Source organism: Lissotriton helveticus, chromosome 2_1 (assembly GCF_964261635.1).
Source record: "Lissotriton helveticus chromosome 2_1, aLisHel1.1, whole genome shotgun sequence".
Classification (NCBI taxonomy): Eukaryota; Metazoa; Chordata; class Amphibia; order Caudata; family Salamandridae; genus Lissotriton; species Lissotriton helveticus.
In genome coordinates this window covers 48094572-48114947 of record NC_136059.1, presented here as the reverse complement: position 1 = coordinate 48114947, position 20376 = coordinate 48094572, and the positions used below count along the sequence as shown (strand labels likewise).

General features: G+C 40.8%; 1 protein-coding gene across 2 annotated transcripts in view; it reads right to left on the bottom strand.

Annotated features, from left to right (window-relative positions):
- The window catches only part of LOC144817698 (uncharacterized), a 191113-nt gene that overhangs the window by 160906 nt on the left and 9831 nt on the right, over positions 1-20376 (bottom strand). For both annotated transcript variants that reach the window (XM_078674454.1, XM_078674453.1), the window contains exon 2: positions 6182-6399. In XM_078674454.1, the coding sequence (XP_078530580.1) occupies positions 6182-6399 (218 nt within the window). The remainder of the gene's footprint in view (positions 1-6181; positions 6400-20376) is intronic.

Sequence of the window (20376 nt, the reverse complement as noted above, 5' to 3'; positions counted from 1 at the left end):
GGAGCTTTCTAAAGCCATGTTGGGACCCATCCAAGAAGCCTGAGGCATCCAGGAAGTTAGAAAGGTGAAAGTTCAAGTGGGTCTCCAACATCTTGGCAGGGGCCGGCAGAAGGGAGATGGGTCTGAAGTTCTTCAGTACTCCGGGGTCTAGGGTGGTCTTTTTCAGCAGCGGCTTTACAATGGCTTTCTTACAAAGTGATGGGAAGTTGCCTTGTTCCAAGGCTCCATTCATTACTTCCAACATCGGAGGAAGAATGATGTCCCTACAGTTCTTTAGTTGTTTCAAAGGAACTGGGTCCAATGGGGAAGACGATTTCGTTTTGTCCAACAGGCTATTAAGTCCCTCCAAGGAAAGAGCAGGAAACTGTTCGAGGGACTGGGAGGTGTCTCTACTCCAGGATTCCAGCAGTTTAATTCGGGAGGAGTCCTCAGAACTCAGAGAGTTCCTCTGCGATTGTAGAGCTATGTAGATATCATCTATTTTTTTGTAAAAGAAATCTGATATGTTATTGCATAGCTCCTGTGAAGCAACCACAGGGTCTGGTACCTGGAGAGAGCACAGTGAATCCACAATTTTAAAAAGCTCTTTAGAAGATGTTAAAGAACAGGTTAGGTTAGTAAAATAGTCCTGTTTTTCCTTAATCACTCTATTTTTGTACTCTCGTAACAGGCTCTTATAGACTTCTCGATCTCTGGGATCCCAGGATTTACGCCATCCTCGTTCCTTCTGTCTGCATTTTTGCCTAAGAAGCTTCAGATCCGATGAGAACCAAGGGGCAGTTGGCTTCTGTCGAGCTACAGATTTCAGAGAGGGGGGGGCTAGTTCATCTGCGGCTCTGGTGATCGCATCGGTGAGTTCTTGAGCCGACTCATCCACCTTCCGCTGAGATGTAATATTGGTGTTAAGAATAAAAGGGGCGAGAGCCTCATTTGTAAAATTTCTGAAGCTCCTTTTAGAATATTTAATGCCAGTGTCCAAGTCAACATCAGAGCAGGGGGTGTCTAGGGACAATGGGACTGCTAGGTGGTCGGACCAAGTGATCGGTACCGGCGTACCAACAGTTAGTCTGGAGTCATTAGAAAAAATCCCATCGAGGGTGTGTCCCGCCTTATGGGTCGGGTGGAGAACTCTTTGAACAAAGTCGCATGCCTCAAGTGAATTAAGCAAAGAGGAAGTATCTTTAGAGGCCATATCCTCTAAATGGAAATTGATATCCCCCAAAATGGTAAGATGTGGTCTGCCAAAGTAGGGTTCCAAAATTCTGAAGAGTTCTGGGCAGAAATTAACTCTGGGACCGGGAGGCCTATAGAGTAAAATACCAGAAAAAGAGCTCGAAGGAGCATACACAATACAAAAATATAGGGCCTCAAAGGGGTCAGAAGGAACCGATAGGGGTTTTATGGTGCAAAAGAATGTGGATTTAAACAGAATAGCTATTCCACCACCTCTGCCGCGTTCTCTATCTAACCTCAGAAAGGTGTATCCTTCGGGTATGGCTAACAGAAGGTCATGACCAGAGGAGTCAGAGGCCCAGGTCTCGGTAACAAAGACCCAGTCGGGATGCCTCGTGCTAACAAAGTCATGAAATTCAATCCCATGTCTGATCAAAGAACGTGCGTTGATCAAAAAACCCTGTTTGGATTGGGGAGTGTGACTGGCAGACGCCGGGGGAGCAGAAGGCCTACAGGCCAGGCTGGAAAAATTAAAAGAGATTTTACAAGAAGGACACGAATGCGACTGAAGTACCACCTCCGGTCTGAGCCGATGATGACAGGAAAGCGCTGGGGGTCTCAGTGACCGCAGGTTGCGAGACAAATCATCCAAGGTGGAACAAGAGGATGGGTCAGGAGTCCCAGAGTCCAGCCCGTCCTCAGCGCGGACGGGCGCAGACGGGCTGAACTCTGGCGTAACTCCGGCGTCAGTCTGGCGTCCCCGCTGCGCGTATCCGCTGCGCGTCAGCATGACTCCCTTAAGTACACACCTAGCGTCCTCCTGGCGACTAGAGCGCTATGCCTGCCAATCAGCGCTAAGACTCGGCAGCATCCACATCCAAGATGGCGCTACCAAACGAACCTGCGCCGGGAAGCGGACCCGCCAAACAGCGGTGAGTTTCCCTGATTTAAAGTGCAAGTAAGGGCCAGGCGCAGTCAGCGCTATTAAAACCAGGGGAAAATTAACTGAGCTGAAACAAAATACAAAACAAGGTTGTTATTAAAAACGAGCAGCAGCTCGATTCCTGCAATGCACAAAGCGCATGCACCGATCGACTGGCAGCTAACTTCACTGTGCCCTTCGTTTAGCGCTAGCCCTGAAACTTTAGAGCACGTTATATTCCTCTGCCTGTTCTATGCCAATCTGAGGAAAACTTGGATTATCTGGGCCTGTCGGGTCTTGTCTTTTTCATGCCTAGCAGATACGTATTTTTAGATCAGATACGATAAGTTGGCTTGTTTTTTCATTATTAAGATACTTGCTTTATGTCTTGTGGAAGAGGTCTAAACCTGGAATAAGATTTTGATGTAAAAGTATGGATATTACTGGGCAAGCAAGTATCGAAGCCTCTCAGAAGGACTGCAGTGTCAAACTATGGTTGTTGATTACCCTGACAGTACTGATGCTTTCTTCTAACTTGTTTTAAAGCACCTATTTTAGTTTTTAACTCCACTTGCATCTAGAATGATGTAAATGAGTATGAAGTTTGTTTTTCTCTTCACGTTTGTTCCATGTTTTACATGAAATATGCATGTTCGTGATGTATTTATATGATCATGCTATTGATCGAATAAACTTTACAACTGGGTGCAAACTTGGTCTTCCAGGCCTAAAACAAACAGGCAAATATGGCTTATTAGGGATATAATACCATCAGAACCAGGAACAATATAGGAAAGCACTCAAACTGCAGGTGGATTTCCACAATAGATGAATCTATCAAAGGCTGCAGATATATTAGAATATAAATGGGTACAATGTGCTTTTGTTGAGTGGAGGAACAATTTGGAATTACATAAAACAGAACTTGAGGGGGCCAGGAACCCACTGAAGCAAAGTGAACTTGTGTGAAGTCTTACCTTGTAGGTGCCCTTACCTCAGGGCCCTTACTCTACAGCAGCTAGAAATTGAGATAAAGTTGATGTGTTCGGGAAGCCTGGGCATCTGGTGCTTGGTTTTGAATCACCCAATGCTTCATACCTTGTGTAGAGGTAAGCACTTCCCTTCAGATAGGAGATTCTCTGTACAATGGATTAGGACTATGCAATACTGCAAAATGGGTGATCAAGACACAAAGCTTCCATGGAACAGAATGTCGATTAATGGTAGTAGGATGATCATCTCTGTAGGGCTGGTGTGAAGACTTCATGTGCTGGTGATACGGCTGCTGTCCTGATACGGCGTACAAGAGGTTGTCAAGGCATTGGCCATACAAGGATTCAAGAGCATCTGGAGTTATATAGTCTCCATCCTCAGCATCGACAGACCCTGCCAAAGTTTGCTCCTTCGCCGCTTTCGAGTCACGGTCGCCATTGCTCTTGCTTCTACATGAGTGCGCGGGACTCCGCCTCTCATGTAGATGTGGAAAATTCTGGGTTATGCCAGATGTGCTATTAAGGGAAAGTTGGTTTGTTTAGCTAACCAACTGTATGCTCTTTGGTTATGCTGGCAATGGGGAGAAATAACCAAGAGCGTCCAACCAGAATTGACAGAAGTTGAAAGGTTAGGCGCTGTGCCTTGATAGTTTGCACTGGTCTAGGTCAGCACATGTCAAGTTTGAGGAGCTGAAGCCTACACTTTCCAAGCACGGACTATTACTGTGCGCAATATCAGTCATTTTGAAGTGATCTGTGTGATAATGAATCAATTGCGACCCTTTAAAAATGAGCATTTCAGCCACAGGAAGAGAAACAAGCATTGGCATTGCCAATAGGTCTCCCCTTTGGGACCTTATGAGTGTTTAGTTATCCAGCACAATATCCTTGGTGCAACAACATCAACTGTTGCGTGGCTAAACACTCATAAGGTCCCAAAGTGCAAGACCTATTCGCTATGCTAATGCTTGTTTAACTTATAAAAAGAGAGAAGAAAAAAAACCACACACATTATGAGCCTCACTGCACCTTTGCTCGTAAATACAGTTCCAAAAACCACGTTTTCAGGTCTCCGCTCTATAATGCTAGATGGAAAAATCGGGCTTCAGTCTTGCTCACAAAAGCCATATTTTCATCTCTGACCATACAGACACGTACTGGTGTTATATCACGTCTACATAACAATAAGGTCCAAACTGCTCATTAATACCTTTAAAGTAGCACATGAATCTAACATCGCAAGCAGTGCAATACTTACATCTATTCCTCATATTTTTAAATTGTCTATTTTGGTAGTCATTTACTGTCTGTCTGGCTGTCGGATGTGTGAAAAGCGCATTAATGCATGGCATCACTTTCAAGGAAACTATTTTTATAGTTCGTTGCAAAGGACGGGTGAATTAGCGAAACAGGGCAGGGTAATATCATCAAATCAATGCGTCAGACACAACATGCAGAAGATAAGGAGAGGATGGTTTTTAGGTTGTCAGAGAGCGGGCGCTCAGCCAGGGTAGAAGCACTATAGAACCAATGTAGTGTGGTGCAACTGGGTGAGTGGATAACCATATAACCACCCAAGGAGAAGCGAGCAAGCTCGCTAATCCACAATAACATAAAATGGCGAACCCTATGCACACACTTGACAAGTGGAAAGCGGATACAATGGACATTGTATCCGCTTTCCACTTGTCAAGTGTGTGCATAGGGTTCGCCATTTTACAACATGCAGAAGAAGCAGATTGTGTGGGATATTTTAATGGAAATACGGTATAGGGAGCCCCCTGTACGATCAATAAAAAAACGGATTTCATTTGTATGTTCAATGCAAAACGTTGTGTCCCCATTTTTGCATTTATGAATAATTTGCACATCTTTGAATTCGGTGGCACATCGGAGAGGAGTGCACAAGGTAGGAGGTAGACCCCCGAAGTGTACAGACAGGAAGGTGCCCCCCAGGAGGATGCCTCCCCCCCCCACCCCAACACCCCTTGTGTCTAGCCATTTTTCAAGGATCTTGCGCAACGTAGAACTGCCGACGGACCGTTTTTTTTTTTAATAATCAAGTTTATTGGTATTTAAAAGAGACGGACGGGTTTTAAACTGCTACACATGAGTGTAAGCGCTCGAGTACACGCGCTCCCAGTGTTAGAAAAGCGCATAAATGGACCTCAAAGTGATCCGTCAGTTTCTTGACATCTGCCAACAAACCATTAGCCCCCGAGTACGGAGAGCTGATTCTGTGGATTACCATAATCACGCCTTTCCCCAGTGGTATGCATTCTAAAGAGGGAGCAGGGCTTTTTGTTAGAGCCACATGCTTATTCTGATGAGGGTGGTGAGCACAGAGCCTCAGAATTGTCAACATATGGTGCTGCTCGCTACCGCAAGGAAATCGGTAAACGTGCACGTGTTACCATAGAAAGCAATGCAACGTGTGCACGTTTTTGGGGAGAAAAGCTGATCGATTGCATGAGGTTCTCTCCTATGCAGTGCATGCATGTTGCGTAGGTGAGACCTAATAACTGGAGAGCTTGAGGCAAAAGCAGCTGTTGAGCGCTGTTCCTGGGCACAAGCGAGACCTTAAGTGTGTTTCACCTTCAAGTTTATAAAGCGAAAGACCGAGGCAAAGCAGAGTTGCTAAGAAGATATGAAGCATTTGGGCATTCTTTCCCAACTTTCTTTCCTGTATTAACAGTAGGTGTGTAAACGTTGCAAGCCTACATAGCACAACAGCCTGGATACCAAGATCCATGTATATTCCCTATAAGAAAAATGCAACTGCTTAATGTGTTGAAAAAAGTAGTTATGGAATGATTTTTTTGAGGAACTTGCCAGCAGATACACTATATAGGATTGTAGTTAGAGAGGAAAACCACTGCACAGTGGCACACGCACAAGAATGGCTATAGGATTGTAAAACATGAATGCCGTAGGGGTTTTTCTTGTTCAAGGTTATTTTTTGTTGTAAACAAAACAATTTATAAAAATAAATACAAATCTACAATATATCCAATTCAAAGCCTGTCTTACAACAAAATCCCTCAACACACTGTCACTAGTCTATTGATTGATTGTGCTGCAAGATGTGACCTACCATCCTCGACCTCCACTGGGCTGACCAAGCCAGAGCTGTCAGCCTCCCTCTTACAGGGCATTACAGCCGACTGCACTCCTAGCAGGAGCTCCAGCTCATCAAAGTATGGGAAGTCAGCTAGGAGGCCTGGCGCTGTGGCATCACTGGTCTCCAGAATCTTCTTCAGCTTCCAGTACTTTAGTTTCAGCTTCTGCCACCGGTCCTTGATCTGTTCAACGCTAAAAAAAGAAATGGATACTTATTTCATAGTATGATCAAGACTCCAAATTCCATAACTAATAGCATAACAATGACATTAATGCAAAACAGAGTTCCTCATTTAATAACAAGACCACAAGTTAAATAATTAGAGAACAATGCATGTATAGGTTAGGGTCATGTCCCAAATTTCATACGAAATCACAACCTTTGACTGTACAATACAACCTCAAATCTGAGGAGTAACATACAGGATTACTCCAAGTAAAAACATTCAAAATAGTATAAAATATACTGTGAGAATGGTTGCCTAGGCAATAGCACTCACGGAAATCGGGCCAATCTTGAAATCCCTCCATAAGTCCCCTGCAGTTAAGAGCCGTGAGAACCGTCTCATAGATACTCTACAATAGACTAGTGTCTCCTGGACTATGCCATAGGTTTTCAGCAACATATAAAAAGTCTTTTACTCCCTTATTCTTGTAGTTGCTAGTAAATTTTTTTTTAAGTAGTAAAACGTGATTCTCAGTCCTGAAGGATTTTTTTTTTAAATTGACTTAAATATCTTTCATTTTGAACAATGGATATACAATGCAGGCTTTTGGGGAAATTTGCAGAAATAAAAAGATTTATTTTTTCACATTGTAGTCCTGTTCTGAGGTCTTGCTATGGACATTCTTCACTTGAATTAACTACTGCTCAAGGTTAGGAAGCATATCAATCTCAGCTGCCGTCCTCTTAGTGGTGATGCACTAAAAGTACACAAAAAGGTTGAGGATAGAATGCTCAAGACTAATCCAAGCATTTCAGCCATCACCTTGTTGCTGCTGCAGGTGACACCCTAAGTGATGGGTATGCCCAGACCTGGGTCCTGCACCACTGGAGTTGAGCTATACCTGGCTGATGAGCCCTAATCGGGGTGAAACCTTTTTTCATCAGTAAACCGCCATGTAGTGTGGTCCCTCTCAAATAGTTGAAGAGCTGAGAAGAGCAAGCAGTGAAGGAGCCAATCTGCCTTCCTTGTAACTGGAGAATGAATTGCTGTATGTGCAGGCACTTGTCAAAGCTGGACACAATATTAAAGCATAGTGTTCTCTGGCTCAGACTAGAAGTTTTGAAGCTCTCCATTTCATGGTATCCTTTTTAACCAACCCCAAAAGGCACAGAGATTTGAGTATATTGTCCAGGATTTGGACCTTTGCTGGATTGTAACACTGAAATCTTGGCAGCGGGCGCAAAACTCACTGAAGTATCTATCACATTAAAAATAGTATTGCGCTGCCCAACCCTTCCTTCAGGTTCTTATTCTCAGCATGTTTAACAACTGGCAATCAGAGGAGTCCAGTTTCAGGGTTACCCTTGCACCAGTGCCATTTTTAGGTCGAGCCTGGGCAGCCCAAGCGCTGCAAGGCATGCTGTATTCGAATATGGAGTTGAAGCTCTGCACACTCTCCGCCGATATTTCTCATTGGCATGTGGCATCGGTTTGGTAAATGCTGGCTTCGGATTTATTAATAGGTTTGCTAGTCCCTCCTTAGTACCTACCGCCTTATCTTTATTTGCAACCTCCTATGAAGACTGGCTTTTTTACTTCGGTCCTTTGTAAATGCTGGCTTCTGATTCGTTAATGTGCTTGTTAGTCTCTCCTTAATACCGCCTTGTATTCATTTGTACCCTCCCATGAGGACTGGCCCTTTTACTACTGTTACATGGTATGTCCTATTTAGTCTTTAAGCACTATTTTCTTTAATGAGTTTCTCGTACTGAAGGCACGATATGATTTCCTGCAACATTCAGCGCTCAATGCGGGCCTTCACTTCCCAAGCAGTCGGGGACAATGGCGGCCTCTTCTTTGAAGTGAAATAGGTCTTGCATTTACAAGACTTTGAGCTATTGGTATTGTAAATGAGAATGCCTTTTATTTGTGTGTTAATTATCAAAACAGATAAATAAAGGTCATGGCCATTTACAATGCCAATAGCTTAAACTCTCGCAAATGTGAGACCTATTGCATTGCAAATGCTTGCTAATGGTAGCATTCTGCTGTCTTTAAGGCCAGCAATACGGACCATTCTTCAAAATATGAGTTCATTCGGTTACCTCAACTATTTACTTTTCTTTCGGCATCTCAATAGTGGCGTTCATTGTAGAAAGAACATTTTGGCAGTTTTTGTGGCCTGAAATTTTAAGTGTTGTTCTTTTGTCCTGAGCATATCCCTTCTATCTTCTATACACTCTGCCCTCTAGTATCTGATAGTGATATTTTGGTTTTTTTCTACATTTATTTTAAAATGTTAACATATAGTCTTTAACTGTTGTAAAGTTTCATATGAAAAGAATGAGACTGAAAATCCTGCTCATCTTGTAAATTCCTAGTTCTCCAATAATTTATTGAGGCAGTGGAACTGCCTACATGAATGATAGGAACACAGCTGCACAATCTTCAATTATGTGGCGGATACAAAGGGCACAGTGTAGATGTACATCTGTCATCTAGCATCAACTCGTACATGGTACACTTTTCTCATGTATTGACGCACTTTGTGCCAAGCTGTTTAAGATCGCAACATTTTCTAAGTGCTCGATACATTGATTTGCACATTCACATTTTTGCACACGAGTTACGCAGACTCAAATGTGCTGGCTTGGCATTAGATACACTATGTTCAAGGTTTTATGTAAGAAGTCCAAATGACCTTTTTAACTTTCAACACATTTAAATTGTAAATAGGAATGTTGTCACACTTTATGATTTTATGCTAAAATTAAAATGATTTTAACTAACTACACAATAAATTTGTATTATATATTCCGAACAAAGCTGCCAATCAATACTGAGAGTAAGATCATCTTCTCCCAAGTTGTACACAAGGGGAAGTCTTTAATTTCTTATTTTAATGGAGTGGAGTTTTAAGCTTCTTAAATTTCCCCTTTTTAAAGTAAGGGATTATTTGTACGATAGAGCCACTGTACAAAGCTTCATATTTTTTTTTATCAAGTATTCTCGCAATGCCTTTTTTAGGATTTGTGATTGTGCACAATGGACCTCTTTGTTATTAACAATTATTGGCGGGAATGAAGGGTCGTTGCCACTCAATTGTGTGTGAATAAAGTGAAGGATGTTATTAGGGAGTTCTAGCAGTTGTTGAGTCACAGTTTTTTTTTTTGCATAGTTTTATATAGCGCGAACTTGACCCGAATCGGGTATCAGAGCACTTTACATAGCACCAGTTACGTTTCATGAGGACACAAATTCCTTTTTGTTGGGTAATATAGTGGTGAGCTGTTTAATATGTACTAGATAACCATTTTAGTGCCGCTATATGTAATGCCCGACAAACGTCACATGGGCTTCCACAACTGCAGAGAGGAAAGAACTTTGCTTAAGGGCCCATTATAAGAGAGAATGCAGTCAGCCGTATTAGTCTGAATACGGGACTTTGGTTTGACAACGTTCTTAATGCAATTTGCACAGTACAGTGAGGAAATTACCAAGCAGTACTAATACGTAGCTTGTTTTATGTATAACAGCATAACGTCTGCCCTTGGTCTCCTGCCTTTTATTATTCACATTTTTCTCCATAAAAGCTACTTGTAAATGTACAGGAATTTATATAGCGCAAATCACCAAGCGGTCTCTAAGCGCTTGCTTAGGGAACCCGTCCTGGTATTCCCCTGTGAGATAACCCCGGCAGGGTATCCGCAAGGTGAAAGCCAGGCATCCCGCCGCGAGGGGCCGTTGTGGAGATTAAGCAAGCTATTGCCCAGAGTCGCAGAGTGTGAACCCGTGAATCGAGTAGGCACCGGAGCGAGAAATGTCAAGTCCATGGACATTTTAGGACTCAAGACCCCGCCGAGCCAGGAATTAAACCCTGGTCCCGGGCTGACCTCTGCTTCCAGGTCTGCTTCCAGGTCTGCCTCCTCTAACCAGTGAGCCACACTTCTCTACTTTACATTCCCTAGATGTTAAGCTTCCCAATGCACACTTTCCCCCGCTCCCTAATGGAAGAAATGCAGTGATGGGCATGTGTCATCCCTGGTGATTTATAGATTTGTTTTGCATTGGGCATTTTGTGCTCAGCTCTCAAGTCTGTTCTGGTACTGCAGAGTCTAGAATTTCCTTCCGGAAAGATTGTTGCACCAGACTGTTTTTTCCTTTATTATTAAATAACTGACTGTAAAAAGAGGACAAAGAATCCTTTTTAAATGAGCTGTGTGCGTACCTGTAGTCTACAAGTTTGTTCATGCAGCAAACAACTCACAGTAGCAGCATTATACGGAGCGGCCACATTTTTGGCTTCATGAAAAATTGCATAAATGGATAGGATATTCATTAAAAAAACAACTGTTCGACTTCATGATCACTTGAAATCAATGCATAAAGAGGGGGTACTTGGCATTACATTGAGCTTGCAGTAGAGCTTGGAGTTGCTTTTCCTGGGGCAGCAGGAAAGTCTGTCACAAGAACTGCACAGCTGCCACTAAATTGTGAATGTCCCAACAAACTGGTTGGAGAAGCTCTGAGGCTGCTACGGTCAAACCTTTTTTTACACTATCCGATTAGATAGTGTCTCCTCTTGGTAACAGTGGTAGCAACCCATCTCTGTTTGTTGGGATTCAGCAATCTGCGTCATCCACAAGTTCTACAGAGATGGCAATCCCAACTTTGCTCTGCAAGCAACAAATGACAGTCCTTAAACTCCTTAAAAGGCTGCCACCTTTCTCATTCTGACCATCCAGCATTTCCAATTCTTAAACACGCTAAGTATTTGTGTGTGGAAGAAATCTGTGTACAAACACAGGCCAGCACAAAACACTGAACATCTCTCCTTCCCAGCTCTGTGGAGACCAGCCTTCTCCTGATTCTGCATCAAGACACATGCAAGCTCAACTGTGAGCTGATGTGCCAAGACAGCTTATACTATGGAAAATATCCATACAATTTCCATGGAGACAATGACAAAAACTAAAGTTCGTGTGGCACACTAGTTATTCTCCTTTACTCCAGGATTATATTTAAAAGAATGTTATCTATAGGGTGCAGGTAGGTATCGTCCTCTGACCTGAGGGCGTACACGCACAGTTTGAAATTGCACATTTGATCGTCCATAAGATGGTTGAACGGATTTAACACCTACAAGACTGAAACGTCGATAAGTGCTTCTATTTCCTCTTTGGTTGATTTTCGTTGGAAAGTGGCTTCTGTTTTGTTCAGATTCACTGTTCTATTTATGTATTGATGTTGGGAATAGATAACCGCATTAATGACTCTAAGGTGCTAACAGATTAAAATTCTTTTGTAAACCTCGGTCATTTTTGTGCTGCTCTAATTCTTTGTACCTTCTTAATTTACATCACATACATTTGTTTTTTTAAATAATTCACACCTGTTTCACTAGTATCTTTTATAAAGTATTCAAGAAGAAATTTACAATTCAATTATAGATTGTTTAACTGCAGGTTACCGGTTAGAACCTTGACACATTTTCATACGAACAGTTTAACTAAGTATGCCTTAACAAATCCCTTGTAGGTATATTCACCTGTTAATAGTTTATTTGCCCAAGCCTCCAAGGGTTCATTGGGTTCCCCTTTTTTCTTAGTTTTATACAAGAGCAGCAATTGTGTACCCTCTGCATTTGAAATAATTTTATTATCAAAAGACTAACAAAAAAGAAATCAGGCAATTGCGTCTGTATACTTTAACATTTGGGCTGCTTTGAGTTCTTCAAAGCTCAAAGTCATCTAAACTGGTGCCTCAATCTGCTAGATGTTCACTGTGTTTGAAATGTCCCCCGATTGTAAGAAGATTGACATTATTTTCTAATATTCTAGTGTCTAATGAAGCTGCATCATAGATGCACACTACTTGTTGCCACGTTCACAAGTCCACCCCCCATGCATAAGGGTTCTTGGGGAGTAACAAATAGCATGCCTAGAAGATACATTAGCTTTCCCCCTACATTCCTAAAGACAGAGAGAAATTGGTCAGTCAAGATACACTGCCTAGTCCTGCATCTCCAAACGTTGGTGGATGCGGAGGAACAACTTACTCTACAACAGACTAGTAGGCCGAGCGTGCACGTTAGTATACAATAGATACGGCAGTTCAAAAGCAGAAAATGCTTACAACACCATTAAAACCAACACAGAAGTGTAAATGCAAGTGTAGGGCCAAAATCTGTAACCGAAAGTGTTCCACCAATACCTGTAAACGCCAAATCACCCCTTTAGTTTTTGGGCTCAACTTTAGCCGATATAATTTGATAGTAATCATTTTAGAAACACAACTATACCAATGCACAAAAGATGATCTAAATATTTGAGGTACGCAAGGGTTTCAGTTGCTATAGTTCAAACCACGCCATACACAAGCATTTTTTTTTAATATAAAATCAGAGATCGAGGGGTAAACAGTAAGATGCGACTTGCATGGAATATACCACTTTTGCAATAATTCATTATAAATAACGAACTATGGCACAAAAATCATGGAAAACTGCTACCTCATATCTCTGCATTTACAAAATGTTACCTTGTTATAGGTGTGAGAAAATTGATTATTTGTTGGGGTTGACTGTAGTCCACACCCAGTAAATATGCTGGTTAGGTCCAGTACAGGTTTCATTTAATTAAACCCAAGCAGAGTAGACAGGCTTATTTTAAGAAATGTGTAAGTGACAACACTTTGACTTCTGTGGATCCCCATTTAATCACTCCTGGTATAAGGAGTTGTCCAATGAATCATTATTGGAATCCAGGGACCTCCAATAAATGTTAATAGGAACCTGGGGCTCCCCAGGGAGCCATCATTGGAAACCAGAGACCCAGACTTAAGCACTTATGATGATTTGAACCTCAAAATAATACACAAAAATACAGAAACAAACATTCAAACAAATAAACAAATGATGAAATATTTAAAATCTGAAACAAATGCAAAACAAGTACAACTTCATGAGAAGATTTGGGCTTTTTTTAATTTCATCTGATGCCACCCACATTCCATACTATATTCTCTGCGATGCATTTGCACTGCTCACATGAAACAATCTGAGGATACCAACTTAATTTTTACACTCCAATTTCAAATTCCTTTACATTTTCCATTTTCATCATTATTTATATACACTTTATTGATAGGTTAATATTTCTTATTTTCTAACCGGTCGCAGATACCCAAAGTAGACATTGCAGTTCCCGAGATAAGTCAAGAACTGCTAGTGTAAATGTTTCAGATGTGTCAAAACTATCATCAAAAATGTTAGACACAAAACACAATATAAAAATGCACTCCAACTAGAGAATATTTTAATGAGGGGGATTTGGAGATATGAATTTTTAAAGTTTTAAATATAAATAGCACCAACCAACGGCAACTGGTCGCACTAGACCAGGGAAAAAGAAAGCTTTAAGGGCAACCATGATGGAGCATGGGTCAGTAACAAGGACAAAGTTGGTCCCAGTCAAAGAGTACTTCTGACTTAGGAAATTTCTGACAAGGTAGAGCCCTCAGAATGGCAAAGCAGGAGGCTGGATTCAAATACAGGGTGACAAAGGACGAGGTATGGGTTTAGCAGTGGATGGGGAAAAAAGTCATACCCAGGAAGCGGTGAATGTTGATCAGATCTTGCTCTGCACTGTGTCAGTGAAGATTTCTACTTTCGGACTTAGACTCTTTTCAGGAAGTTTGATTTCTTCAGCGAGGCAAGGCAGCATGCTGTAGCCGGAGAGGGTTTGACGTAGCTGGATACCACTTGGGCTCTAACCACTTAATCAGGTTTGCTGCTATGGAGAAGAAAGTAGCAGGAGCTCTGGCAAAGTCACATCTACCAGAGATGCACCCTCCACAGATCAGCTTAGTAGGTTGGTCCCAGTTTTCTGTCAGTACTCCGAGCACAAATCCTTGAAAATATTCCAGGTTTTAGGGTTAAGCAGGATTACACTCTGACCAGCTAAGGGTTCCATGACCCAAGGAACAGCACTTGGGGCTCAGGACTCACTCCAAAGAAGCCACACCCAAGGTCCAGTGGAAACTGATCAGGTGGGCTCCTTCAGGAAAGTAGGCTTCTTGCAGCTTGTGTGTCCCTGCAGATTAACAGGTCAGCCAAATGACCCTTGGATTCCACTACTTTGTCCTGTGTACAGGTGAGAGCAGGTCCAGCCCTTATGGTTTTTCTTCACGTCACAAAAGCAGGTGCACTCGCTCTATCTTCCATAAGTTAACTAGTGTTCTGAAAAGGGTGCTAAGGAATGCACATTTATGCCTGGTACTAGACTGTGCGACTGTGTGATTCATGGCCCCTCCATCACCAAAAAGGGAAAACGTTATCAGAGCTAACCCTATCCACGTTTGCATTAAAGATAATGGGGTGACCCAGTGTCCCTTAGAACCGGAGTATTGATAATGTAGAAAACAATTGGTTCCGTCGGGTGATTAAATTGTTTTGGTTACTGTATTCAATGCAAAGGAAAAGACATTTCACAATTCCTTATTTACATTAAATAGAAAACGATAAAAACACACCCAGAAGATATAGTTTGAGTTGATTTATTCTTATATTTTCAAAATATATTGGATATTAAATGGCTGTCAAATACACAAAGAAATTGTGAAACTAGAAAAGTGACTATTGTGAGAAAGTGACATTTGGGATGATTGATGAAGTGAACAGTACACTATATACAAAACATACATATGTGACAAACTAAATGAATGTTATCAATTGTTGTCCTGTCTCCTTATTTAGTACATGTAATACAAGACATGATAATGATTAATTTGGGCAAGAAAACTGTAGACATGTATGATGAATAAGTGCCGACGTTTCGACCCTGGACACGGTGCGAGAATGGTAAGCGACACCGCGGGTCTTTCTCAGGAGTATGAAGGGGTGGACAGCCACAAAAGCAGAACATTTCAATCAAAGAAATGTGTGCGAAAAAACGATCTAGTGGAAGATCAAGAAGTCATGACTTAGCGGGATCCTGTGTTATTCTGCACAGTATGAATTTAATTAAATTTAAGGCCAGTTGCATGACATCAATTGTGCGATTCCTTTCTAGTCGAAAAACCCCACTCGAATTGGCTGCAGATCTCTGTGGTGTTTTCCACATTAAAGAAGAGAACTGGACATCATGAAGTAGCAGGTGGGTTTATTAACCTCATCCACAAACCGACATCAGTCAACTGACAGCTAGAAATCATAACGTTCCAAGAAGGAACACAGGTCATAAGTTCTAAGGTCTTAAAGAAGAAGGAACAACATTATTACACATCTTCCTTCCTAACAAATAGAAATAAAATAAAGAATACAAAAGAGAGAGAAAGAAACAAAGATAAGAACAGACTTCCTGTGAAGAAACTACACACAAGAAATTAAACATAGTCTTTCAAATAAGCAGGAGCCTTACGAGCACTTTGACTCCTTTTGTATGATAACAACATGTTGGACCCATTAGCAGGAGCGTTGTTAACATGATGAAATTTGTTACATAAACCATGGTTGTGGACAGAAGCATCAGAAACAAAAAACTTAGGATCAACCACTACAACACGACTCTTATTCCATATCCTCCCATCTTCCGTCTTAATGGCATTCTTAAAAATCTTAACAACAGCTCTAACATCGATGTATTTAGACCACGGTTTGCGTCCTACAGGTGTCTTAATTTTTACAAAATCACCCACTTTGACCTCTTGATATGATACACACTTTCTGCTATCAAAATATTCTTTACGAGCAGATTGTTTATCCAACTCTTTTCTTCTCCATTCACCAATGTCTTTATCCACCAGACCTTTATCGTTTTTCATCCAGCCTGGACACCACAAAGTATTAGGGACCCTCCCCTTAAATAATTCAAACGGAGACCTCCCAGTAGATGAATGAGGAGCAACACGATAAACATTGATCCTGTCCTGAAGAGTTGTCCTCCAGTTCAAACCAGAAGACCGAGCTAGCTGTATTGACTCCTTAAGAGTCTTGTTGACTCTTTCAACTGCACCATTTGTTTCAGGGTGATACAAAGAACACCTCTTATGTACAATAACACACCTTTTTAAGAATTCAGTAAACAGAGTTGAACAGAATTGAGGTCCATTATCGGACAACAAGCTATTAGGAAAACTTTCTTTGTTAAGCACACCTTCCAAGAAATTAATGACAGATTCAGAGGTAATCTCTCTGACAGCACACACCTCTATCCATCTAGAATAGAGATCAATGAGGACAATTAAATACAGAGTATCAGAAACTCCAGATAACGGACCCAAAATATCAATCGCAACCTCATCCCAAGGGTGACTCGGCAAAACTCTTTTAACCATAGGCATTTGCTTAGTCTTTAAGATTTTGTCACTAGCACAGCATTCAACACAATCCCTGACTAACCTCTCTATTTCTAAATCCATGCCAGGCCACCAGAATTGCACACGAAGAATCTCCTTCGTTTTCACAATACCCAAATGACCACAATGAGCATGCGACAACAGTTTTTTTCTTCTTATACCAAGAGGAGGAACAAGTTTTGTTCCACGAGTTAATAAACCTTCAGTAACAGAAAGTTCATCAGAGACTAACAACCACGGCTTTTCCAAACGAGAATTGTTCTTTAAAGAAGAAATAACTCGACAAATCTCATCATCCTTCTCCAATTCATTCATCCACTCTGACTCTTCTATTGCCCCATCAGTGACTTCACACACATTGATGTAATCATCCAACTCATTCGTGTCATCCTCTTGAAAATTTTCAGAATCTACCAATCTGGATAAACAATCCGCTGACCTATTAGCCACACCTGGAATAAACTGTACTTCGAAATCGAATTATTGTAGAGAAACAACCCATCTTCTGATCCTCGAAGAAATGGCATCCAAACCTTTCTTCAAGAAAACTTCTCTTAAGGGCTTGTGATCAGATAGAATACACACTTTAGATCCCCAAATCAAATTTTTTAATTTTCTCAAAGCCCAAAAAATTGGAAGAGATTCTTTCTCTATCACAGAGTAATTGAGCTCTGACCCTTTAAGACACCTTGATGAACAACAGATAAGAGAATCTTTACCATCCTTCCTCTGTACCATAACTGCACCTAGACCTTTGTCACTTGCATCCGTAAATAAAACAGTGGGAAGGCCAGGAACAAACGCATGAAGAGAGGGAGCCTTGTTTAACTCTTTCTTGATACCTACAAATTCAGTCATGCACTCAGGGGTCCATTCAAAAACAACATTCTTTGCCGTCAATTTTCTTAAATTATGAGTTTTGTCTGAAAAATTGGTAATAAACTTCCCATAAAACTCAACCATACCAAGGAAAGAGAGTAATTCTTTCTTATTAAGTGGTTCTTTTACCTTGTCGATAGATTCAACCAAGTCCTTTTTCGGAAAAACACCTTTTCCAGTAATACGATGTCCTAAATAATTAACCTCTTCTACTCTAAACTTGCACTTAGTCTTTTTAAGGGACATGCCCGCCTCATCTAAGCGTTTCAACACAGCACACACACATCTGTCATGTTCTTGAATATCCTTACCAGGGACATGCCCGCCTCATCTAAGCGTTTCAACACAGCACACACACATCTGTCATGTTCTTGAATATCCTTACCATAGATCAAAAGATAATCTTGATAACATTTGACACCCGACAACCCCTTCAAAATTCTGGACATAATTAGTTGAAAAACTGAGGCCGCCGATGCAAGGCCAAAGGGCATTCTCTTAAACCTAAAAGTACCCATTGGGTATAATGAAGGCAGTTAGATCCTGAGAGGACTCCTCTAGCTCCACCTGGTGGTAAGCGGAAGCTAGATCAAGAGTAGTAAAATACCTCGCACCATCCAGTGTACCAACCATCTCATCAATGTTGGGAAGGGGAAATCCATCCACCACAACCTCCCTATTTAGAGACCTTAAATCAATACATAGGCGAATTTCTCCTGTCGGTTTCTTAGCGATCACAACAGGAGCGAGCCACTCTGTGGCTTCAACAGGCTCAATAATATCATTCTTTACAAGTTTCTCTATTTCCTCTTGAACTTTTGCTTGTTCCATTAATGGAATCCTCCTTACCTTTGCTACTACAGGAACAGCATTATTTTTTAACCTAATGCGATGTTTGTACCGTCGTAAACACCCCAAATTTTCTTTAAATACACTTGGAAACTGCTCTGCTAATGCATTTGACAAATTATCATTACTCTTGACTTGAATCAGAGACTTCTTGAATTTGTACTTGTGGTGAAGCATTAGGATCAAGTTTTACTCCAAGTTGACGTTGATGTAGCCAGCCTAACGAAGCATCACCTTTTTTTGCAACATAAACTTTCCCAACAATGATGTGACTTCCCAATACTATTTCAGCCATAAAATAGCCTAACATTTTAATTGGTTTCTCGCTATAGCCCAAAGGATCACATTTTAACAACTTTACCTTTTTAGTAAAAAATTCATTAAATAACTTCTCATCTATTATCGTTATTTTAGAACAAGAATCAAATTTAAAATTTATCATTGAATTTTCAACGCTAACTAAATGAGAGGGATGATCTGTTTTATCACAAGTCACTTCAAAACACAGAGATCTTACCCGAGGTTGAGACCATTTCTTTTTAGAATTATCACCTTTAAACATTTTTGTTCTACAAAATTTGGCATAATGCCCTCTCTTACCACACAAGTTACATACAACTTTTAAGGCAGGACATACAGGTGAATTAGCTAGATGAGAGACTTGTCCACACCTAAAACAAGAAAACTTGTTATTTAAACTGAGATTAGAGGTGCTGGGAAAAGTATTTTGTTTCTCCTGTAGACCTGTACCCTCTTGTTTCTTAACTTGACATACAGTCTCCTCCACTTTTGTTTCTTCTTTTGAGTCAGAACAAGACGGTTTCTCTTTTTCTTTCTTTAATTCACCAACACATTTAGTCATGTGTTCAACTTGTTTCGCAATAACCAAAACTTCTTCGAGAGGAGGTTCATCCTTAAGCCAGAGTTCCTTTCTAATGTCATCATGCGCACATCTTAAAACAAATTGATCACAAATTCTTTCATCCAAAGTTTGACCAAAATTGCATGAAGACGCCAACTTCCTTAGAGAAGATACATATTCTTCAACTGTTTCATCTTTTTTTTGTTCCCTTAAACCGAAGTGGTATCTCTCCATTATAGTGCTGAGTCTCGGCAAATAATGTCGATCTAGCTGAAGAATAGCGATCTCATACTCGTTTAAGTTTCTTTGTTCTGCCGCGGTTAAATCAGGCAAATGTTCTAAAACATCCTGTCCTTCTCCACCAAGACAATGTAGAAGTAGAAAATGTTTCCTTTTAGCGCTTAAATTCGTTCCACAAACTCTTGCATATTTGCAAAAAAAAACTTTCCATTTCTTCCATTTTACGTTAGGTTCTCCTGGGCTTGTTAGGAAAAATGCAGGTTGAGTAACATTCTGCATTTTTTTTTTTTTTTTACTTAATTTAAAAAAAAAATGTATTACCTTATTGCGAGAATATGTATATATTTATTTTTAACAGAATTAAAGTTCAAATATTCTTTTATATTTTTCTGTAATTTTCTTGAATAATAAAACGTTTAGAGGAAGATTGTAAGTTTTCAATATTGAAAAAAAAATGCTTTCTCTTTATTTTATATAGTTGCGGAATGACAAGAGGAAGACTTTGTATAAACAGTCTTTATCTGGGAGGCAGTCTTTGTTTATTATAAACGTAATAAAGCAAGTTCAGAACGTTCGCTTATCCTTTACAATTCAGAACGTTTAGAGATACACGATACGTCATAAAGAAGGGAGAGACGTGCGTACGTCCATCAGCTGAAACGCAGACTGCAGACTGAAACGCAGCGTCAACCTGAGACGCCACGTAGGTGCGTGAGATTTGAACGCCAAGTCAGCTTACGTCAGCAGTCAGTCCTACGTCACCAGGTTGCACGCGCATAGCTTACGCGCAAAGTCCCGATAATTTAATTTAAAAGT